Below are 24,560 nucleotides of genomic sequence, written 5' to 3'. Positions count from 1 at the left end.
CATCTCACAGTCCTGTGCAGGACAAGCCTGCCCTATAAATTCTGAGCTGTTGCCACATCGTGATGGTTGGACTGAGAAGCAACTAACATTGCTCACAAGTCAGCCTTTTTCTATTCTTTTCAGAACACGAGGAGCATCTAAAAAGCTGAGAGAAAAGCAGACTAAGATGATCATATGCAGAATATGATCCAGGAGATAGTACTGCTGAGGCACGCACACCTTGTGGATGATTATTCTGGGGCCAGAGAAAAGCTCTGCAAGTCTGGGATTCCCAGACTGCATCAGCTGCTGACAGAAGCCTCCTCCTCTGCTTGAGCCAAGGCATGGCGTTTATACATGGTGGTTCTTCTCTGTGCAAAAATCCCAGCTGACTGCTGTGGCAAGTGCATTATCTCCTCTGCAGTCTGGGTATAGAGATTAACATGAAGCTGCAATTTCCAGAATTTGTTCTGCCTAAAAAGCTAACTGATTGCGGTGTTCTGCATAGCCCCCTCAATGTGAGGGCTCTGCACTGGGCCAGGTGAACTCACTGAGGATCTCAGAAGCAAGAACCTTTTGGCTTCTGGGATCTTTTTAAAGGAGAAATCTCTAATTTGCTGACCCTGGTGGGCAGGAACTCTAGAGTGACCATATGGGTTATCTCCTGTATCTTCCAAACAGCGCTGGCATCTCTTGCCAAGATTTCGTCCTCAGACGAATAGGAAGTGACTTGCCTGGTGACCAGCTGGAAGCTGACGGCTTTGATTAGTTTATAAACCACTTTTAAATCCTTTGCTTGTGCAGTGTTGTACTGAGTCACGCTGGTGACCTTCTCCTGCCGTTGCCTTGCTGTTGCCTCTTATGTACATCCTGGTAACAAAATTCCAGTGTGAGTTGCTCCAGGTTCACCACATGGCACACCACCAATAGCAGAAGTCACAAGGAGATAGTTTGCAAGACTAATGGAGCATATTTGCAAAAAGGAACGTAGGTGAGAAGTCAGGGTGATGACCACTGACACATTCATGTGTAAAGAGGAAAGCACACTAGCACATAAACAGGGAAATAGCATCTGGAGCTGGAAAGACCAGACAAGTAAAGGCCAGGGTGCAAGACAGTTGAAAACACCGTGGAATAGAGTTGGTGAAGCAATACGTTATCCTGGAATGAGATGGCATATACACAAATATTTCCCTAAAGTTGCAGGACTTAACTAAAAGACTAAAATGTCCTTGTTGACATTAGATTTACACTGCATAGGGCTTTATCATATGGATGTAATGTCATTGAATCATCCATAGTCTGCAAACTGAGCTTATTCATGTAGTCAAGCTGGTTCATTTTTACATACCATTTATTTAAATATGGTGTATTTCGAAGTGTATCAAAATGTGTATTTCAAAGCAGCCTGTATCAGCAATGGCCAGAAGTCAGCAGAGAGGCAGGCAGGCTTTTTCTACTGCACTGGTATGTCATGAGGCTTGCACGGTTGATACTTGTATTATTCTCTCACTCGAAATTAGTAGTAAAGCATCATTTTTGTAATACAAGGAAGGGCTCTAGCCTGACCTCACTGAAGGACCAAATATTATTTTTATTTTAATAATTGCATTTAACTTTCACAGAATAGCTAGAATGAATCACGAATGACACAGGGTTCTTCTGGATCTTGCTCAGCACTGAGCAGAAACATGGACAAAGATGTAACAAAATGACTGCAAATTTCAGACACAGTTGAAAATCTACCATGAAAATTAAAAGGTGGATTTACAACACGACCCTTGTATGCACTTCTGCTGAAACTGTCTTGCAGGTTGATGCGGATTTCACGTGTCACTACTGCTGCAGCCAGACTACTCCTAGCAGTTGGCAAGTGACTACTAAGGAGAAAAAACCTTTGATATGGAAGATCTGTGCCATTTTTCCATCTGTACTGACATTTGCAGAGCTTCACAAATAATAATGATCATAAAAATATATTTCAGGAAACTTCATAAATAATACACAAGTAAGATGCTTTCTTTCCTGTGTCAACAAGTGTGCTGTGACATGTTAAGCTTTCAGAGCAGGACTCAAATGGGGCCATGTATATGTATGTATAGGCTTTGCACTGTCCTTTGCCCAGGAATGAGTACCATAAACAACATGGAGATATCTGAGTGAAGAATTTGCATTTATTGAAGCTATTGACGCAGCTTCTATTTGTATTTATTAATATGATTCAAAAGTGCCATCAAATCTAGAAACATCCATTTGTTTACCACATTCAGGTGTGATCCAACTCTACAAGATAGAAGAGAGAGAGAGAAAGGTATCAGTTTTTATTAGTTTCTAAAAACCCTCACAACATGTGGAACCAGTAATGAGAGAAATGGGAGACAAGATTACACTGGCATCTTTTCTATCCAAAATGTTAATGTCAGAGTCATGAGTAATCCAATGGCTACAGTAATTATCTAATCTGTTCCCTGTATTTGTATTGCTTGAAATGTATTTATAATGCTGCTGTCGCCACAGGATTTGTGAACATTTGCTTTAGGAACTGCTCCTACACATTCTGTATGTGCAAGTAGGCCTTACTGGTATGCGTCATTCCACCCATTTCATCAGAACCGTGGCAGAGAGGGGCAGGTTTACGGAGCACAGTGTGGATTTATGTGAGATGCCCGAGCTAGTGCAGGTACCGTGCTGATGTGTATTATGTGCTTCTGCTGTTGCTAACATGCCCTGGGTTTTGTCACTGCTAAGCAGCTTCACCAGCATGCAGTATTACCTGGACTATGCTGTTTCCAGCATCCAACTTCTCAAGGGTAGCTTACGGCTTTCTTCGAGGCATTGCATTCTGCCATGAAACAACAGTCACAGATTAGAGGAGCTGATGCAGGCAGGAGACAGAAGAGGCTGGAACCCACAATCCCAAGTCAGTGCCAGGCTCAATAGCAGCTTCTTTGCATGGGCTCAAGCCTGCAAGTACTAACTGCTAAATGATCAAAGAAAATGGGTATTTGATTTTAAGAACTATGGACTTTCTATTTGCAGATGTATGTCTGTGTATGCTTAGCATGTACCACATACCTGCTGATAGAAATAATGTGATAAAGATTCGTATAATTAAAATCTCAGTCCCTTGGTGGTGCTGCTGACTGACTTCATTTCCCTGAGAAGAACCCTAAGTAGATCTTTTAGGAAGCCTACCATGCCAAACATTGTGTTGTGCTTAATCCTGTACTTGTCCTTTTACGTAGCTCCCTCTGACATCAGTGGAAACCTGACATATGAGAGTGCAGAGGAATCAGGCTGAATTGATTTTTTTTATAGTAAGATTAAATGGAAGGAAGCCTTCTGAAACGTACAGAAATCTTACTCCTTCCTGCAACATAAAGGCATATTTTCTGCTTTGTTCTTCAAGGATTCTTACTATATGGGTTTGTATACGTGTGTGTTTATGAGAGACTGTCAATACACTTCCACAGCACAATTGGCAGATTTCAAATTGACTGCTGGAAAGTATCTATAATGAGCAAACAAGGAATCCCTAATAAATTTCTAACGTGCATTTCCATTTGCTGTTCTATATCACATACACCACAGCCACTTCTAAATAACTTCTGTGTATACAGTTTTGCCTTGACATTTCCATTTTCTGGTCGCTAAATCATCTCGAGCAGAGGCATGCAAATGTGAGAGGACACACACTGTGCTAATCAGCAATAAGCTTTAAATATTTTCTGCTTATACTCCAAGGGGTCTGAGAAATGCCTTTAGTTTTTATAAGCAATTTCCCAGTTGGTTCCTTTCACTATTAGCAACAGTAACCACACTATAGGAATAGACTTCCCCCCCCCCCTGCTTAACAAATAAAACCAAATGACATACATTTCACAATGCTGAATGTAAATGATGGAGTCATTCTGGTGTTATTCCAGATTTACAATACACTCACTGACAAGAGAATTTGGACCTCTGTGGTTGAATCACAACAGAATAAGATTAAAACCATACTTTAATAAACCCCCTGAATAAGAAAACAGGATAAACTGATATTTCGTTTTCAGTATCATTCTCATATCAAAAATTGCTCAGAGCAAGAGGACACAGAAAAACATTCAAAAAGGATCATTTGCACACCCAGTTGGGCACTAATTGCTTCCCGGGGACAGACGGACCCGCTGCAGCGCAGGGACAAGGAGACGCAGCACATAACCGAATTCAGCCGTTGGTAAAGGGGCTGTCAAGGTCTGATCCCTCCTGTCCCGCGATAAAACATCGGAGTGTTGAGCAATATAAAAACATCTAAAATATGTATTGCTCAATTTTATTCTCGCAAATCGGGAGTGGTAGGTGAAATAAGTGTTTATTTCCCAAATGTTAAGAGGTGAACATAAGCACAGCTCTACCTGCTGTCTTCTCCGAAAGCGATCAGAAAAAACACACGATCAAGTAATAAGCAACAACGTCCTCATTTTTCTGAAGCGTGACCATAGCTCCCCTCCGCTCAGCGCGCTGATCCCCGTTAATCCCTTCCCAAACCCGGCACCCCTGCAACACCCCTCGCGGCGGGGCAGGACGCAGCCCCCTTCCCCCGCCCCCCCCCCCCCCAGAATAACTGCCCTGGTTGCCGAGCCTTTCCCTCCACCCCCAGCAGGGAGCAGCAGGGGATCGCAGTGCCGCTCCCCCGCACACGCACGTACACACACACACACGCACGTACACACGCGCTCTCACACTCACACATACACAAACACACACACGCGCGCGCGCGCGCACCCGCCGCCCGCCCGACACCGGCTCCCGCCGCGCTGCCCCCGACCCGCCGGCACCTCCCCAAGGTCACGGCGCTCCGCGGCGCCCCGCGCAGCGGCCGGGCGCCCGCAGGTGCGCAATGCGGGGGAGGGAAGGAGGGCCGCGGCCCCTCGGCGGAGCCCAGTTCGCGGGAGCACCACCAGCCGAACCAGCCGCAGCTCCGCGGCGGATCGCGGATTATAAGGGACCGCTCTCTCCGCCCCCAGCGAAGTCTCCCTCCGCCCCCGTCCGCGCTCCCCACCCCTTCCTCCGGCCGCGGAGAAGGGCATGGAGTTGGCGGGAGCCTATAAAAGCCCCTGAGAGCCCGCCGCGGCCACGGCGCTGCGACAGCTTCCGCGGACACAGCCGGGCCACGCACCATGTCCCACCACTGGGGATACGGCAGCCAGGACGGTGAGTGCCCGGCGGGGTGCGGGGCTCCGGCCGGCGCGGCGCGTTGCGGGACACCTGCGGCGGATCCCCGGGAGCAGCGTCCGGGATGTGCCCGCTGCGCGCCGCACCGAGCCGTTCCTCTGAGCGGGCGTGAGCTCGGTGCGCTTTTTTCTTTTTCTGTTTTTGTCTTTTTTTTGGTCTTTTTTTCTTTTAACCTTGAGATGCCACCTGCGCCTGAGCAGCGAGCCAGGCGCGCCGCGCGATTTGCCTGGAGCATCTTCTGGTTTCCTACTGTCATTCCTTTACTTCGGTAACAGCGCCGGGAAGCGGGGAGGATGGGACGCTGCTCCAGCAGGATGGGGTGGCCTCTGGAAGGACGCCCCGGTAAAACCCCAGCCTCAGCCTCCTAGGCTCGGGGGCTGCCGGGTCCCTGCCTTGGTCCCCAGGTGGGATTTCCCCCCGTCTGTGTTGCCGGCACCGGCAGCCTGCACAGATGGTACATTTATTAAAGTTTGATGCTAGTGTTAAAACATCCCGGTTTTTAGAGTGAGGGTTATCATTTATATCCCCTGAGCTTTGTGTCTTTTCCCACTGAGCTGCTTTACGCTGTTTTGCAGGACCCGCTCACTGGCACGAACACTTCCCCATTGCCAATGGAGAGCGCCAGTCCCCTATTGCTATTAGCAGCAAGTCTGCCAAGTACGACTCCTCTCTGAAGCCTCTCAGCTTCAGTTATGATGCTGGCACGGCTAGAAACATAGTCAACAACGGGCACTCCTTCAACGTGGAGTTTGATGATTCTTCTGACAAGTCAGGTGAGACCTCATCTTCGTGTGCAGGGGAGAAACCGCTACCAACACTGCTACTAAAATGTCTACTGAGGCCATAGGGTTTTTTAAAGCCAGAAAAAATACCAAGATGTTTTGACTTCAGTAAGGTGAGGTTTTAGCCCTTAATTATTTAGCAACTTACGTGGCTTCTTTAGACTAGAAGAAAACTGAGCTCCCACTAAAAAAAAAAAACCCTAAGCAGTTTGGATCTGCCCTACTCTAAACTCCAGAAAAATGAATTGCTTTATTTTTGTTTAAATTGGAAGGATTTGGATAAGGGCTTAGCTGTGGAGGAAAAAATAATAAAAGATTATTATTTGAAAAGAACAATTTTAGGCATAGCTCATCATAAGCTACCGACCAAATGGTTAAAAGAAGAGGCAAAATACATCATAGGAAGAAATTGGCTGTAAAATAACAAAGGATTACAGTTAACGACTTGAAGCAGAAATAGTTTGGAAATAGTTTTGTTGGTTATCAAAATATTATTTCATATTTCTGAAGCCAATATGCTCCCAGGTTAGCACAGAAACAGAGGAATGATTAGAAAATACCTCTTTGTTCTTCTGTAATTTAAAAAAGCATTATTCCTGACATTTTTTGATACTGGGCTTTCTAGATAGAGATATCTGACACATTCCCGCAAAGTTTGCTAGCAGGCAGACGTTCCACAGTGTCTTAGTGTTCACTGTACTCTATGGTGAAATTAAGCACTGATTCTTGCAAACCTTTTAGTAGTCCTTACTGAAAGAAATCCAGAATTGATGGACAGACAGAATCCAAGCCAGAGTTGCAACAATGCTTTTGTAGGTTGTCTTTAATTGTAGTTTTTCTGCTGGCTGAATTTGCAGAAATCATCACCCTGCTGCAATGAATGTGCCTCTATTTTTAATTTAGACAGCAAAAACAATCCCATTGTAAGTCACTGCCTTCTCTAGACACTGCCTGATTTAACTTGCTTGAGCAAGTGCCCTATTTTTCCTAAGTGTTTTGTTGGCAATGTCATTTAGGGAATGGTGCTGAAAACAAATGATCCATGCCTACTAAAAATGTGAGGTTTTTGCAGGTAATGTAATATAACAGTATAGCAGACATTTAGCATTGCACTAAGAATTTTACTTTGTGTTTTAATTGCAGTCTTTATACTGAACAAGATTAAGTGGTCAGCTCTAAGTGTTCACAGTCATATAAATACATGTAGGTCCATGTGTAATTTACACAGAGCATGCACATTAATATTTGTATGATTTTTATTTTTTTAAAAAAAAAGGAAAAAGGTATTCTGACTTCTTAGTTTTTATTTTTCTGAAGTACTGAGGAGCTACAGGAGCTGAATGCATGTTCATTTTAACAGTGTCATGGGGAATAAGGTAAATGATTCAGACTACAAAAAAAGGATCATGTTTTCACCAGATACATGCGAGTCTGCTCTCGCTGTCATCCTGCTCGCACTGAGCCCAAAGGAAACAGGTTCAGGTCCTCACAGTGTAACAAAACTATTATGTGTTCACTTTGTGCATGCGTAAGTTTGGAAAGACTGAAAATCAGGTTGTATTTGGTAACTTGGGAGGAAAAAAATGGCAGGAACATACAATAATCTAAAGAAACGTCTGTAGGAAGAATGTTTTTTATGAGAAAAGTCAGTGCAGAACCAGAACATCTGTGACAGGGATCCTCTGACAGATACGCAGTGACACAGCTCTCGGAGTGGGAGGATAGGAGATGCAAGTAGAAATATTCTCAGTAGCTCTATTAGTGAATCAGAAACTGATTATTCTTTAGAAAAAAAAAAAAAAACCATTGAACAGATCTCTTTGAAGCCAGGTAAGGGTGGATCCTTCAGTATCACACTTCCTATTGAAAATTACAGAGCATAGCATCTACCTGGCAGCACACTTAATGGCTTCATTTGTATGCAGTTAACTAGGTAACCTACTTTCCTTACACTAAACAGAGCTTTGACTTGACTGTGCTCGATTCACTTCTGTTGCTGCATTTGAGACTAGCTATAATGTGCATACCAAATTCTTGGTTAGACATCACGCAACAGTCACAAGGAGAAACTGTGAGATTATGTGATGTGCTATATGTTTTACAGAAGACAATGGCATAAAATCCTGTAAATACTTCCCACAGGCTGTATTGCTTGCTCCTATGAGCTGTCCCATATGCCGTAATGATTTATCTGTGGTAGTAGGTGCAAAATGAAGTAATAAGATCATTGTTTGTGAATAATCTTTAAGAAGTGAGTAATTGCACACAAAGAAGTAGGTCCATTCATTAAGAATCTTCAGGCTCATAACTAATGACACTGAAGTAAATTGAACAGCAGTTCTGGGTATTAATGTCTGTTAGAGTATGCAAAATGAGTTCTTGCAGTAAAAATGCAGTAATAGTATAGTAAAAATAGGTAAGAAAGCTAAAATGCATGTTTGGATAAAACTCTCTGAAATTAGTTGCTACACATATTTTCTGAATCAAAGCAATAAGTATACTGGTGATTGTAAGTAACAACAAGTAGATATCAGAATGTTCAAAATTTTGATGTAAAATATTTTTCCCCCAAATAAAAGGCTCTTCCCTCAAAATGCATATTTGTTACATTACGTGTGTGCATAGAAGAATATGTAGTATAAAGCTTCTGCCCATATCTGTGAAAAACTAAAAATCTAAAAGAAAAAACAAGATTTCTTAAAATGATATCCCATCTATATTCTTTAGCATACTAAGGATGTAAAATAAAGTTTTAACTTTTTAAACAAGAAATAATCTATGTGGAATTTATGTGACTATCTTCACAGAAGAAAATGTTTTCTTCTCTATTCTTAGAATATCTCTTTACTAATAGGTGGAGCTTTACAGACATAACTCTTGCTTCAGGTTGTAATGATGTATGTATGACCTATACAATTGTTTCTTACAATTATGTTTTAACAGGGAAATGATGTTAAAATCTTTGTGACAGTCAATCAAAGTCAGGTTCTAAAGCTTTTTTGTTAATTTTCTTAGATGTGCTTAGAAAAACCCTTACCCCCAAATCTTCAATTTCAGTTCTTGTAGTACAGCCTTTGAATTTCTTGGGTTATGTGACAGCTGTTATATTCCCAAATACACTTCTACAGGCTCAGTCAACTCCCAAAGTGAATCCCCTTCATGTTTCACAGTTGCTAGTTGATAGAAATGGTGTATGGAGAGGAAATCACAAACCAGCATTCCCATGTTTATAAACATTTTTTTGTTTGCTGAAATTCCATAAGCTTTCCTTAGATGGAAGGATATCTTCTGTCTTGTTTCCTTGCAGTCTTTCAGAATGTTTTCTTGAACTTGTATGTAGAAAGCAAACGGTGAACTTACTTCCTCTTCCAGTTTTTACTTAGTCTGTCTTCTTCAGGTCTTGCAGGTGCTTGCTTAGTTCTCATGTCCACTGTCTTTCAATAATAATAAAAATGATAATAAAAGTTCAAGCCATTCATCTTTAAAATTTTTATAGCTTTAAATAAAAGCAAAAATTCATTAGGATAAAAGTGTCACTAGGAATAAAATGCCAAATTCAGGCTCATCCATTCTTGCAACCCGGGACCTGACCTTCCATGTATGAGTGAAGCCAATGGTGCTGATAACTGTTAAATCATAATAATGCACCTTATTTTAGGAATTTTATAGCAAAGGAGTGTCTCATTAAGGGTACTTATTATATTAAACACTTTGTATTATAGTCTGCTGTAAGGACATGTGTATTGCTTCACTTACTTTAAAAGACAGAAGTAAACAGCGGCTTCTCAGAGCTGTAAGACCACAGGAAGTGACTTTGCTCAAGAAAGCCTCAAGAGCCCCAAAGGAGATCTGGTAACATACTTAAAATGTGTTCTCTATGTACATTTCTCAGAAAGCTTTCAGAATTGAACTAAAACCTGAAATTCAAATGGGAAATGCTCACAGCAGTAGGCACTGTATTCTGTATTTTCTGATCATGAGTTTGATGAGTTTATAAATGGCAGAAGTCAATCAGCAATTAATTTATTCCAGAACAAGAATGCTAAAATATCGTATTTTAGCTGTAGAACCTGAAAGAAGTGAATTGCAACTATGGTGTAAGGCTCTACAGATATTACTAAATGTACTGGTAACTTCTGCTTGTGGACAAATCTCCTAATCTTTTCCTTTTCCTTCCTTACTGCTGAGCTAGAGATAACACTGAAATCCAAAACAGAGTCCCAAGTAAATCTAACATTTCTGCAAATATTAAATCATAGTAGAACTTTAAAATTGTGATGAGACCTAGGGAAATGAAAATACTGGATTGACCTTGATGCTAGCACCCCTTGGGAGAGTTTCAGTGGTTGTAATCAAATGTATTACCCAATTCTTCCTATAATTGTGAATATTAATGAGGAAGCTTCAACTGTCTTGAATGATGACTCGCTGTAAACAAACCAATTTATTTTATTTGTTATTCAATAGCAATTTGTTACTCAATTAGCACCGCTTGGTTGGCAGTGAGCTGCTCTGAAAGTTGTGCCACTGTTGCTCTTTTCCTACGCTTCTGCCTCAGTGGGTAAGCTGAGGAAGAAACACGCAGGTCTGCTGTCCTTAAGGCACCATTTTTAATCCAAGTCACTGCCACCGGGCTATTTTTAGGCTTCCCAGCTCCAAAGATGTAACATTAGCTATGCTAGAATAATATTGCATGTTATCAGTATACAGTCATGGATTGAAAGTCCACAATACAGCATAGCCTAAGCAATGTGGTGACCTTTCTCAGTCATAAATCAAGGAACTGATTGCTTATAGCTTACAGTATTCAGGTACCTGCCCGTGTGTCACAAGTACTTTTGTGCACTGCTTGACTAGAAAGTCAGAGGTCTCAGAGGGTTTGAGATCATTAAGGCATTTTTCTAGTGAACTGAGATCACCAGAAGCTGCAAAGCCTACGTAAGCAGGTGGCTCGAGAATAGTTCTAGTGCTTCCAGGAACTGGAAAGGAAGATGATCAGTCCTGCATGTTTCAAGCGTTCATTTCTTTACAGAGCCCAAAAGTGCCTTTCCTCACTTACATCAACTCTTTTTTTCTTAACATGCAACTTCTGAGCAGAAATTTGACATGGATTGTGTGTTTAAGAATCATGGCGACTTCCTTCCCTTCTTCCAAATTCCTCCTCTAGAGGTGCGTTTAGTGTAAAACCAGGAGAAGCTAGTCAGCTGCTGTCAGCCAGGGCCACTTGGAAAAGTTTATTTTTAAGATGCAATGAAGCTGCGTGCCAGGTGTCACTATGACTACTCATCCCAGCTGATGTGTTTGTTCATTTACTTATAGGCATGAGGGACTGCTGCTTACTTAGAGGCAATGCTCACACCTTAAGTTTTTTCTTCCTTCATTAGATCTCAATACAGTATGAGCACCATGTCCAATACACAATTTTCAGTACTGTAAGCAGTCACTGAGATAGTATTACAGCTATTACCATCAGAAATTAAATTGTTACTTTTGAGAGAATTTTAATGCTTCCAACTCTGGTCTTACAAAGTCATTGTCAGCTCATATGGTGTGAAACACGAGGATTGAAGGCGGATCAGGGACTCGGTACAGCACCTTATGACTCTCGGAGAATATGTATTTGAGAGACTACCTGAGAAATAAACTCCACTGGTCCCAGGGAGTGGGAGGAAAGTTAAGAACCTGAATGACTCTCTGGCTGCTCTCCAGTCTGGATGAAATAGTTCAACTGAGGTGAATCAGAATCACTGACCCACTGCCGATACACGTCTGCAGACGTGCTGCATTTTGGCAGATGTTTCATTCTGGTCTATCTCTGTGGAACATCCATCCTTGTTGCCTTATCTGGCTAACTCTCTAGCAAGGTCAGAGTAGGGGTTTTTTCCTTATGAGATACCAATTACGTAGTTTTTCTCTTGGTGAAGCCCGTTACACACGTTTTCTGCAAGTATGATCCCTACAGTTAGATGCTTGCGTGCTGTCTTGCTCTCTTGCGTGCCATGATACAGCGTCCTAGGAGGAATGTCTGAAAGAGATAACATAAAGACGGAAACATCTCAAAATGTGACACTCTGTACTCCACGTTTCACAGAAGCGACAGCTCACCCTAACTGAACCCCAGTCTGTCAGACAGGGAAGCCCATCCTTGCATAAGAACACAAGGCTAATCCCTGAGCATCCTCTAAGAGCCTTTTTTTGTGCCATTAATAGTGCATGGTGATCAAGACTTTTTTTCTCAAGTAATGGTTCATCTACTTTGTCTCCTCAAGGCCTGTTTTTGATCATACAGATGTCCGTGTATACACAAAAGCTTACAAAACATTAACATTAATGTGTATACTATGCATATATTTACACGCACACATACCTACAACATCCTATATGCCTGCAGATCTGCTGTAGGCTGGTATAAAAATCATACAAAGTGTGTGCAAGAGGGTTGTCATCAAAGTTAGATGCTTGAAATATCCTGCTGCTAGGTTTTTGTTTGGTGGAATCTCGGAACTAAATTTCTGAAGCTTGGAGCTCTGGACATCTGTTGTGCTGTAGTGGACCCATTCTTTCAGCTACTGGAAGGAGCTTTGCTGTCAGTGATTTCCATTTGAAGAACATTTTCTCATTCTGCATTTTCTCGGAGTTACAAACTTTGGAGTAGTGTTTTTCTTACCACACTAATTTGTATTGCAGGAAGGAATTAATTCTAACTCGTGAAACAATCTTGTAGTTCAGCCATTTTGATTATTTCTTTGACAGGTTTATTGCCTTGATGAGACTTATTAGTCTCCTGCTCTGTATAGAGAGAACATCTCATAGGAGGTAACTAAATAACAGTAATTCCACAGTATTCCTGCAAAAATTCACAGATGTGGATGCCGTCACTTCCTGAAAAAAGGTATGAAGTGGTCCACAGTATTTTTTACAAAGCTGTTCTGTTCTGCATGGGAAGGGTAACTAACTACCCAGCGACTTGCCTTTAAATAGAAGGGTGAAGTTGTGTGGCCTCACTAAACAGCTGTCCCAGATGCAGCAAAACACCCTTTGATTTCTGTACGTTTCCAAAGATCATAAGAAAGTGTAATGGAGACAAATTGAGTTCACCTTCTTTACCCAAGAAATCCCACAGACATAAATGGAATAGTTCGTGTGGTTATTTGACTTTCCAAATTAGCGCCGCTAATATGTATGTTTAGAAAAATGTTATGAGATCATTTAATAACAGTGCAATATAATTACTGGATGTTACTAGTATAACTTCTTCAGTAAAGGGTAGAAGGCTGAAAACTGTTACTATTTCTTAATCTAAGCAAAGTAGTTCCAAACTTGTCTTGCTGTAATATTTCAAATAACTGTCAAACAGGGAAAAAACCCTTGCGTTTTCAAGCTGTCACCTCTTGGACTGTTACACATCTATGGAGACCAGGTTACTGGTGTGGATTGTGTTGAGTAGGATGAATCTGTAAGGAAGAAATGTGTTTTCCAGGTTGGCTGGTGCTGTCTTCACCCTGCATCTGAAGCTGTGCAATATAACAAACGGGAGCACAGCTACATATGTATTTCCAGGATGGTGTGCACTAATACTAATTTCAAAAGGAAGGGAGCTAGTGATGGGATGCTCAAATATGGATCAGAATTTCCCCATCCCTCAAACAAAAAGGGGATGGAAAGGTTGGACTTCTGTCAACAATGTGGCCTGAATCAAAGTTCCTGTCACACGGGACAGGGAAGTTCCTGGTGTGAAAGTTGCTCTAAGTCTCGATGAACTTTTACTTTGCAAAAGCTGTTAGCATTTATTCATGGTTTAAAAAGCTTGTGCTGGAAAAAGTTGAAGCTCTAACATTTCTACTTTGCCTTGTAAGTTTAATTTTAAATTTTACTTCTTTGGAAAGGCTGACAAGTATTAAAAAATAATAGCTGCTTAATGTAGGCTAGAACAAGAAGGGCCGTTCTGTAATTAAGCCTGCTGAATTTGTATTCATTTACACTAATCTAATTATTACTTTCTTTGAATGCTTTGCTGTGAGTCAAAATAAGCTAGTGCTGGATTTGAGAACCACAGAATGAGAAAAGTAAGCAAAAACTGTAAAGAGATTTTTCTGCATCTTTTGAGTTTTATGAGACTATAGCAAACTTTGTGTAGAGAAATAACACTGCAAATAGATTTGAGAAGATTGCATGGGTCTGCTTTTCAGCATGCTTTCCATTGATTAATAATGGCAGATTAACCTGTGCTGCGCTAGTGCTTTCTGAGATTGAGGGATGGTGGAACCTCAGTGTGTTTGTACCTGCAACGAGCAGCAAGTCCATTAGCCAAAGGAAATGGAACCGAAACATTGCAACTCCATGGCATCATTTTTAAATGAAACATGATATTGTGTGTATTAAATGATTTTGCATCTGTAAAGACATAGCAACCAATTACTTCATTTTCAAAAGGAACTAACGCACGTTCACAGTCACTGTGCTGAAAAAAAGTATTCCGATTGTTAGTCCTGTGCTTGAAACAGTTATGCTTCCTGGCAGCTAGCACATGCAGAAACATAAAAGTAGAATAAGATATGTTCCTATTTAATTACTTTAAGTGGCCGTTCTTTGTATCACATAGCTTGGCAGTAGGTAGGGCAAGTCTTGGTCTGTTGGCTGTTCAGTGTTGGCTTTAGTATTGGAAATGACAAAGACTGCAGTGGAACATATATTCATATTTTTCAAATAGAAATACATGTTGGGAGACTTCTAAATATATTTACCAAAGGAGCCCCAGGCAAATGCTAAATTTGTCCACTCAACCCAAATTTTGCATGTGTAAGGCACACCAGCGGAAACGTATGTGTTTTGTATAAATCTTATATTTAATTTTCATATATTCCAGTTTTTTAGTCCAATCCTTCTCACCCCATTGCCAGATATCCATGGCTGTTGTCGTCTGTGCTTGTATATGATCAGAATTATTCAAACCTGAACAGACAGTGACCTTTTCCTATTTCCATTTGGTGTATATTTTCACACATGCACGTATTGTGTCTAGACTAATTGCAGACTTGAGAGGAAGCATTTTTACTCCACAGAACCATTTTGTTTGTGACACATACACAGAGCACACTTACATGTAATATCTGATGTCAACACTCTTCTGTCACTTTATTGTGTATATATATATTTATGTGTATACATAAATTGATCTCTAAGATGTATAACACTTCAAATTACATTTTAAAACATTTTTTATTTTTAAATGTTAACATCTTAAATCTTTAATTGTGAATTTGAGAGGCTTAGCAAAAAAAACCCACAAACCAAAAAAAACCCCCAAAACTAAACCACAATCCAGTGTGAAACCTTGCTCTAATAACTTAGATAAATAGCTCTATTTAATAGAACTATTTGTTATTGTTCTGTGCTTTATGCTGCACTGGAGGAGACATTGTGCCTTGAGCGTTTTGCAGTAATAGTGCTTGATCCTGCATATCGTAATGGTGACTGGTCACAGTTTAAGTACGAGGTTAAAACTAAGAAGCAGAATAAGGGAGCTCAGGGGAGCTCGCTCCGGTGTAATTGAAAGTGTGGCTGGGCACTCCACTTAGAGCAGTCCCGTGCCAGGAGTAATGTCAGATAGTGGAGAGCATAAGTAAACGCCTCATTTCCAATCCATATTTAAAAAAAAAAAAAAATCTGCCCCTGCAGGCATTGCCCTTTTCACCACCATTTTTAAACTTACTCTTGAGGAGTAAAGGATGGGAGGGATAAGAGATTTGAATTCCCATCTCTGCAGTGCTTTGTGCTGTGCCTAGCGCTTTACCTTGCTGCAACCCGTGGCTAACAGGTGTTTAGGTTTAATTTGGAACCAAAAGCATTTTACTCAATCCAATCCACCATGGGATTTGCAGGATTAAGGCCTAAATGGATATAGTGTCTAAAACGAAGGGGCAGAGTATGTTAGTAAGGGAAAGATGATTTGGTCTTTAAGTCTACTTTCATAGAGTAGCTCTACATGGGCCTCTTACAAAGGCTGTTCTTGGCCTTTTTTATTTATTTGGTGACAGAAAAGTTACATCCTTAACACTCCCCTTGTCACCCGTAATATTAGCATGCCTGTTAAATTGCTGATGAGACACTCACTGTAAAGTCACTTATGGTTTTATATGTTTATTATGGATTTTGGCGTATTGCAGCAATGTACCATTGAGGATGATCTGGAGTAGCATGGCAGCATGCAGAGCAATGAACTGTAATTCACTTGGAAGACTTGAGATGGACATTCCTGTTTGAAGTGCAAAGGCTGCGGGAGATGCTAATGGAGGCTCTTTGCTTTGCAGTGCTGCAAGGAGGAGCGCTGGACGGAGCCTACAGGCTGGCACAGTTTCACATTCACTGGGGATCCTGTGACGGCCAAGGGTCTGAGCACACTGTGGATGGTGTGAAGTATGATGCAGAGGTAGGGCACGCTTTACCTTCTCCAATCTTTTGTGTATAATGAGTATTTTTTATTTTTTTTGATATTCCACCACGGTAGCAGCTTCTCTACAAATCTTCATAGAGCAAGAGATTGTGGAGATTATCATAGAAGATATTGCCACCCCTGGACCTACTCCTTGCAAAAGCAGAGAGTAGAATTGGAGGACTATTGTAAATTTTTTTCAGCTACTTGATATCAAAGAGACTACAGAAGCAGAAAAACCCACACTAATTATCCCCGTTCTTCCCCTCCTTTCTCAGTGACTCTTGAAAATTACAAAGACATAGAATCGCAGCACCTCTGTACACACACATCCCCTTTTCCTGGCTTCAGTTTTTAATGTCAGAGACATTTATGTAAACAACAGAATGGTTTTGGGGCAGACCCTTTCTTTCATCTTTTGGTAGGAAAGAAGCAAGGGGAGCTGTGAAGAGGGCAGGCAGCAAAGTGAGAGCACGCAGATACTCCGTGTGATATCCTCGAGACTCCAGATGTCCCTTGGACTGCTTAAGACCCTGCATTGCAGTCTCACTACAGAAACGGAATGACTTCCATGCCTTGCATCCCACCTTTCTCTGTCCCCTGTTTAAAAATCCACTTCTGGATGCTGTGACAGACTTTTTTAACCCTTGATTTGCATTGACGGATAAAAGAAATGGCCCCACAAATTCATTGGCTCTGCTGCTTTTTCATGAGATAAAGTATCTTTTGTCTTATCTGAGAAACTTCTTATTGCCTTACATCTGTTCACAGTACCATAATTAGTTGCTCAATTTGACTTGCAGATATGGAGAAACAGTCAGATGAACTTGAAGTGGAAATAACTTGGAAATGAAAAGGAAGGCAACATCCTGGTTAACATGACCCAGAGATTCATTTCATATTCTTTTCAAAGGCTTTCTAGAAAAGGACAGGATGTTTTTTTTTTAAAAACTCTCTAGATGGCAGGTCAAATCTGTCTCTTCTCCCTGACGCTGGAAAATCATGTATTTCAGTGTTGATAAGAATTCCAGGATATATATAGCATTAACACGCTACATCAAAATCTTGCAGGCTGCATGCAGGAAAAACTCCTGCTGAAGATAACAGGAATTTCACCAGACTAAAAGCAGAACGATACAGCCACAGTTTGCATTTAAAACTCGTCTGGGAATAAGAGTGAGAAGCAAAATAAAATGCATGACAGAAATCTCTTTGCATAAATGAAATTTGAAAGTAGATGAATGATTCAACAAATTCTTAACTGTACACAAAAGTTTTTAAATCTCAGCACTAGAACACCATCTGCTCTTAATATTTAATAAATTAGTTCCCTGAATTCTCATTTGTAAAATATTGTGGATGGAATATCATGTTCATAGTACTTCTTGTTTTCTTGCTCCTAGCTCCATATTGTTCACTGGAATGTAAAATATGGTAAATTTGCTGAAGCTGTGAAGCATCCTGATGGTTTGGCTGTGGTAGGCATCTTCATGAAGGTTAGTTAAACTTCTTCTTTTGTATTATTTGGATGTGTCCAGTGTATTCATTATGTTGCAGGGGGACCTAAGAGCCTAAAATATAGAATGAGGCAGCATTATGTTATACTGCGTAAACCCATAGCAAACTAGATGGTGCTCCAAATTCTTGGTTTTCTTTACATACAAAAATTGTACACCAGCCATGGAGTATGATTGCCACCCATCACTGTGGCAGCCCTAGAGCACGTACTTGCCTTCGTCACGACAGTGGCACTGCTGTAACTTCTATTGGTGAAAGGTGATGTGCATCACCGAAAGTCATGCGTGCATGAATCTGCAGTAGGAGCAGCCTAAATAGCACCTATTTTCTTTTTCCCGTCACTGTTGAACGTCCAGAGCGTTTTGTCTTAGTTGAATTGTCTAGTTGGAGAAGCTGACTGTGCCCCAGTGGTGTGCGTTCTTTCCTGGCCTCATTGTATTTTATTAGGAGGGTGACTTCAATGAAAAAAAGAACAGCTCAAGTCCAAAAATAAATCCACACACTGTAAATGAAACTGATATTATTCTGTCCAGTGTCCTTGGCTGACCCATTTGTGCTGACTGTCAGCTGGCATGATTTTACAGAGACAGTTCCAGTAACTTTTGCTGTAATACTCCTGTTATGTAATGAAATGGTGCTGGGAAAATGTACTATAAAATGTTTCCTTGAGAACTGTAACAGAAGACTAAAGGTGTCATGAGAGTTCATGGTTATTTTCTTTTCATATGCTTTGTGTTACAGGTAGGAAATGCCAGGCCTGAAATACAGAAAGTTGTGGACGCTCTGAACTCCATTCAAACCAAGGTAATATTTGCTGTCTGTGTTGATTGACAGACACCAATCATAACTACGCTGTGTTGTTGTCTTCAGAAAGTGGATGTTTTTACTTTAGTTTTTATTTACTTAGAGCAAACCTTCCTGCCTTCAGCACTGATGCTTCTGTAATCCTAAATGCAAGAGATTTGAATGAAGTTGTGGTAGACGGCAAGGAATACTAGAAATGGAGATAATTTTGTATCTCTGAGTACATTTCTCTGTCTTTTAACTGCATTTAAACTTATAGGATAGGATTCATCTTCCTAATCTAAACTACTCTTTTAGGTGTCCATTCTAGTCAGTGGTGACAGATGCAAAAGGCGCTTCCCCTCATCTCTGCGTCTGTGGGATAAATTTTCTTCCTCCAAGAGGGCATGCTTCTCTTGGCTATTCATAGAGGGAGGCCGGATAAGAACTTTGAACAGGATATATAGCTCTTGGGAAAAAAAAAAGCTTTTCTGTATTTTAAATATTGCGTGAAGCATGTGTGTGATCTTAATGAGCTGAGTTATGAGAAACTAAAAGTACTCAGTAATTAGGTACCTTCATAGTGGTAAAGACCTGTGCCAGTGAGAAACGTGGACAGGAAAGGTAGAGAATGAGACTACACTGTCATTTTTGTCATCAGGCTCCGTTCGAGGTAAATGGATGTTGTCATTTACTACAACGGACTCTTCAACAGGTCTCCCAGGTTCTCTATTTCCAGTGCCATCAGTTTACTTGGCATCTGAAATCTCATTGTTCCTTCAGGCAACGTCAAATCATATCTCTAGGAGCAAGGAACATAAATTCAACATTTGAAGTGAGAAACAATGTCTCGAAAGTCTCATAAGAAATACATTGCTGAAAGACTTCAATCCCAAAAGTAGCGTAGGAGGCACTCAACACTGCATGCCAAATGCCATTTCTGCCTTTCTCCAAACACGGAGCTCCCCATAGGAGACTTGACTGGTGCAAGCCCAGCGTGCGTATGTGGTGTCTTCCCTGACCTTATCCCACCTACTTTCTTTATTGTAGGGGAAGCAAGCTTCTTTCACAAACTTCGACCCCACTGGACTGCTTCCTGCATGTAGAGACTATTGGACGTACCCTGGCTCGCTGACCACCCCTCCACTGCTGGAATGTGTCATCTGGCATGTTCTGAAGGAGCCCATCACTGTCAGCCCTGAGCAGGTAGGTCTCCAATGGATGGTGTCAGTAGATGTGTACTGGAGTCACATTGATTGCTTTTGTTCAGCTCTCCTGGTGATCTTTGAAATGGCAGTGTATGTTACTGCAGAGCGCTGCAGGGTGTTAGCTAACATCACACGTCAAAAATACATATATGTGAAGTGGTTATCCTTTTCTGGTAGGACTCTGCTTCTGTGTGTGGAAGTAGTTTTTACAGAGTTTTCTGTAAAATATATGGCTGTTAGCCATTTGGGCATGGTCCAGGGAAAATTTGGAGGGGGAGTGTGTTTAAAAATTTAATCAGGCTTTCCAGATACATGATTAGAGCTGCCATGTGGTAAAAATCTGAGAAATTTGTAGCATGCATGAAAGGAGCATTTGTACATGCAGGGTTAATCTAGCATTTTGCTGCACATACACAAATCACCTATCTGGGTGTACTTGCCCTGAAAATACCAGGTTCACCAAGCATCTGAAGAGCATGTATTCTGCATCTGCAGTCTCACAGTGTAGATCTGTAGTTGGTTTGTTGATTTTCCAGCATTTCCAGGACACAGAGCTCATTTTACAAGTTCTGTTCAGCGCAGAACAGACTGGGAAATCCCACGCTGAATAGTGACAATTCTAACAAAACTGCATTGTTTGGAAGAGAGAAAACTTGCAGATTCCAGAAGTCTACTGCCTGACAAAATCCTTTCTTCTGTTGAGCAGCTTGAGGATAGAGTCTTCCTAGTAGGAAAGAGCTCGTGCCAGTTAAATGACCCCTGTCCTTAGGTTTCTGCACCATCCATTAATGAAATTACATAGAGGCAAGATTCTGTCCTTGGGTTTGCATCTGTGTGCTTGGGAGATAAAAATAGAATCTAGAGCCTATAAATACAAACTAGCCCTGAAGGGCTTTACTTTACCCTTCATACTCTTAAATCCCTTTTATCAATGGCAGACGTGCCAACAATATACACATAATTCTAGGGGTTTTAATCAGCTGATGTGAAAAAAGTGCAACTGAGCTGTTGTGGGACTTAACGTAATAAAAGATAGAATAAAAGACAAGGAAGAACTATTGAAAGTAATAATTATAGCAATTATCACCATTAATAAACTGCAAGGGAGCATTGAAGTTGACACTGTTTACTTGTTCTAAACTACTGGTATTGCTATTGATAATCTGTATGGTTTTATTGTAGGGAAGCAGCATATTCACCAAAATAGAGTTGTTTTTCCTACTACACCTACTTTAACCACCTACAGGTGGTAAAAGACACCACTTGTTTCTCCTACACACACCCCTTCATATTACCATCGGCACTTCAGAGGTGGATTTGAGATCAAAACATTGTGTATGGCAGCTTGCCTTTTCATTCCAAAACTAATCAAAATGAGAAACCATAAAGCAGAGTGTTGACACCGGATTTGAGTTGAACTGGTTTTCCAAAGATAGATAAAAGCTGGATATTCCAGCAGGGTGTAGTGAGCCCATTATCGTTTGCTGTAGTGACACAGCAGTTCTGGCAGTGGTTGAGCTCTGAACTTTGTTCTGGTCTGTCCTGCAGGTAGTGTCTTCTCCTGGGCTGGTCGCTGCTGGGGGTCTTACTCCTTGACTGGGGGAAAGCCTGGCCTGCAGCCTGACTCGTACAAAATCCTGTATCCCACCTTCATATTTCTGTCAGCAGTTCCAGCTGTCTATGTGAGATCACGTTTGGGGCGGGTTATTATTTTGGCACAGTCTTTTTCTTAGTTTTGGAGATGCCCTCTTAGACATCAGGGTGCTTTTATTAAATCAGACTGTGCAAACACTGATTTTACTTTAGGAACAGGCACTGAAACCTTACAGTATGCTCTCATTGATGTGGAGCAGTTTTCCCTCTCACAGTATTTGAAAATCAAGATGATCTTGAATTTGGCTGCTGTAATTTGACCCAAGGACAAGGTCTTTTTTTTTTTTTATTTTTTTAAATTTCAACTGGATTTAAAAAACTCTAACTTTCAAAAGAGCCAAAACAGTACAACTTGCAAGGGATTCTGAAAGGGTTTCAATTCAGATCGGGATCAAGGACAAACAGCTCTTCAACTGCAGAATTCCAAAAATGTGTGCCTAGGTCTTTGTTTTCTGTGCTTTCTTAGTTCTTGCTAGGCTATTTTGTGGACAGGAGAGCCTGTGTCGGGGCAGGAAATAGTGTGGACGAAATGTAGAGACACATGAACGGTGATGCCATCTCTAGACCATAAGTGATGGCGAAACTTTGAGTTGGACATCTGGCTCAGCCCTAAGGTGTGTAATTCAAATAGTCCTGCTGAAATGAGTATGGATTTGACGATGTTTGTGCCTTTTCCCACAGATGTGCAAACTCCGTGGCCTTTGCTTCAGTGCTGAGAATGAGCCTGTGTGCCATATGGTGGACAACTGGCGCCCGTGTCAACCTTTGAAGAGCAGAGAAGTCAGAGCTTCTTTCCAGTAACCTCAGCGCTGCGTGTTAGAAATTGCTGTGTTTGTGAGGAGCCCCTTTTGCTAAGCACAAATCAAACCTTTGCCACGTGTGCCCTGGCAACATCTTGTCTCCCAGATCCATTCTTTCTTTCGCTCTGCATCTAAAATGCCAGCTAATGAAATATGAAAGGCTCTTGGACAAATAGGAAAGGGTTCTTAAGGTGTGGGGTTGGGGGAGGCATGGGGGGGGTGGTGGCTGTGTGCATTTTGGTGACTGTTACTGCGGCTGACACTTCTGGTATAACAGTATCTTGGGAGAGGATATGGTGATAGTGAAATAAGCCATTTTAAGAAACCTCATCCACAGGTGTGATAGTACACGTAACTAATGATAACTTGAAGCTTTGTGAAAAGCACAGGAATACAGAATATAGGTATGATTTAGGAAACAAAAAAGTATTTTGAGAAAGTAAAGGCAAAACGAATATTGAGAATTAGACTTCTTAGATTTTAAGAAACCGACATGTAAATATTTTTAAGACTGTTTTACACTTTTACTCATGCTATCAACAAGTTTGATTATGTCTTAATGGTAGTGTTGGATTTTTTTTAATTAAAAATGTCCTAAAGTAAGTATTATCTTTCAAAGTTGTTATTACCGTAGAAATAATACAAAATATCTTTTCATTGAAATAATATATGCTCTAATTTAAAGAGGAAAATAATATTGTATTTTAGATAACTTCTCTAATAAATCTATACTTATATTTTTGCTTCCATGCTGTTGTTTTGGTTCAGGAAAGGAGTCACCAATCTGTTTGCATCGTTGCATATTAAACATAATTACCAAACATACAGTGTATTGGGAATTGGTTTCAATGACACTGGAGATGAATGTAAACCTATATGGATATGTTAGAGAAAATTTCTCTAAGTAGCTTGCTGATAGACAGCACAAGGAAATGTTAGTTTTGAGCAATCACCACAAATGATCATCAAAGTTGACGGCATAATAAAAGATCACCTCACAAGAATTTTGAACAAAACTGTACTGAAGAATGGGCTTCTCCAAACCCATTGCTTAAATGTTGCCCAAAAGCAAGGTGGCTCATCTTTATGCAGGACATCTTTTCAATCTGCTTCTCTAACTAGACCAAATGTTTCAAGAATTCTCCCCAAGTATTTGGGTTTTGGCCTCACAGTATTATATGAATGGTTTCAACAGAAATATTGCTGAGCAGACAATAGCTTCCAATAACTTCCATTGCAGGATCCTTACTAGCTGATTTCTTGTGTTTTCATGAACACATATGCAATAGATACCTAAATAAAAACAAACAATACCATAAGGGGCTACCTTCCTTCTCAGGCTCCTGGCTATTGTGAGAAAAACCATTTTCAAATCTCTCATTTCATTGGATTCTGGTCCAAGTTTTTAGGGCAAATTATTGTGAGCTTCTTGCCTCATCAGGGATGACTTTGTAATTTATAAGGTATCAGTTGGGCAGGCTCTGATCTGAAACTCCTGGGATCTTAGAATATGTGAGATGGGAATTAAGCCTTCTCATGGTGTGTACAAATATCTTTAGGGAACTCTGTCAAATTTCCCCTTTCAAAAGCTTCCCCATTTAAAATACACTCCTCCCCCTGCCAAAAAAAAAAACCCCAACAAACCAAAACCAGCACAGAAAAACAAAATGTTGCTTTGCCACAGGCCATATGTACTATGTTCAGCTTTTCTGAATGGAGCTATGCAGGTACTTGTCTCTTCCTACACCTACGCTGACTAATTCAGGTTCTTCATGTTGAGTGGTTTGAATACTTTTCTGACGCGATAACTGTCATCCGCAGGCCTGAGTGTTGTAATTGTGTCCCTGTTGTGGTTTAACCCCAGCCAGCAGCTAAGCATCACACAGCCACTCGCTCATGTACCCCACGGCAGGATGGGGGAGAAAATCGGAAGAGTAAAAGTGAGAAAACTCGTGGGAGGTTACACATCTAAAATCAGAATTATAGCTCCAATAGATTGTCACTTAAAGCTGCTGAAGCAAGCTAAGAGGAAACCCAGAATCATGGAATGGCTGAGGTTGGAAGGGATCTCTGGAGGTCATCTGGTCCAACCCTTCTGTTCAACCAGGGCCACCTAGAGCAGGTTGCCCAGGACCATGCCCAGATGGTATGTGAGTATCTCTAAGGATGGAGACTTACGGGCTTATGA

At 41.0% G+C, this 24,560-nt stretch overlaps 1 protein-coding gene and 1 long non-coding RNA gene across 2 annotated transcripts; one reads left to right on the top strand and one right to left on the bottom strand.

Moving 5' to 3' along the window:
• Positions 1-2,012: 2,012 nt before the first annotated feature.
• On the bottom strand, positions 2,013-4,503 carry LOC129203595 (uncharacterized). Its single transcript, XR_008576087.1, has 3 exons — positions 4,108-4,503; positions 2,753-2,821; positions 2,013-2,262 (listed from the first exon to the last, which is right to left on the bottom strand). It is a non-coding gene; the product is annotated as an uncharacterized LOC129203595 (long non-coding RNA).
• Positions 4,504-4,857: 354 nt separating this feature from the next.
• Positions 4,858-23,109, top strand: LOC129203594 (carbonic anhydrase 2). Its single transcript, XM_054818301.1, has 7 exons — positions 4,858-5,175; positions 5,772-5,969; positions 16,289-16,407; positions 17,814-17,906; positions 18,670-18,732; positions 19,762-19,917; positions 22,254-23,109. The coding sequence occupies exons 1-7, from the start codon at positions 5,142-5,144 to the stop codon at positions 22,371-22,373; spliced, it is 783 nt and encodes a 260-aa protein (XP_054674276.1). The 5' UTR covers positions 4,858-5,141; the 3' UTR covers positions 22,374-23,109.
• Positions 23,110-24,560: the final 1,451 nt, after the last annotated feature.

Source organism: Grus americana, chromosome 2 (assembly GCF_028858705.1).
Source record: "Grus americana isolate bGruAme1 chromosome 2, bGruAme1.mat, whole genome shotgun sequence".
Taxonomy (NCBI): Eukaryota; Metazoa; Chordata; class Aves; order Gruiformes; family Gruidae; genus Grus; species Grus americana.
This window is presented reverse-complemented; position numbering and strand designations above follow the sequence as displayed.

Bases quoted from the DNA above. Each gene is read 5' to 3' on its own strand.
- LOC129203594 (XM_054818301.1), top strand. From the start codon at position 5,142: ATGTCCCACCACTGGGGATACGGCAGCCAGGACG. The intron at 5,970-16,288 runs GTGAGACCTCAT...TTTGCTTTGCAG, and splicing joins TGATTCTTCTGACAAGTCAG to TGCTGCAAGGAGGAGCGCTG. The intron at 17,907-18,669 runs GTTAGTTAAACT...TTTGTGTTACAG, and splicing joins TGGTAGGCATCTTCATGAAG to GTAGGAAATGCCAGGCCTGA.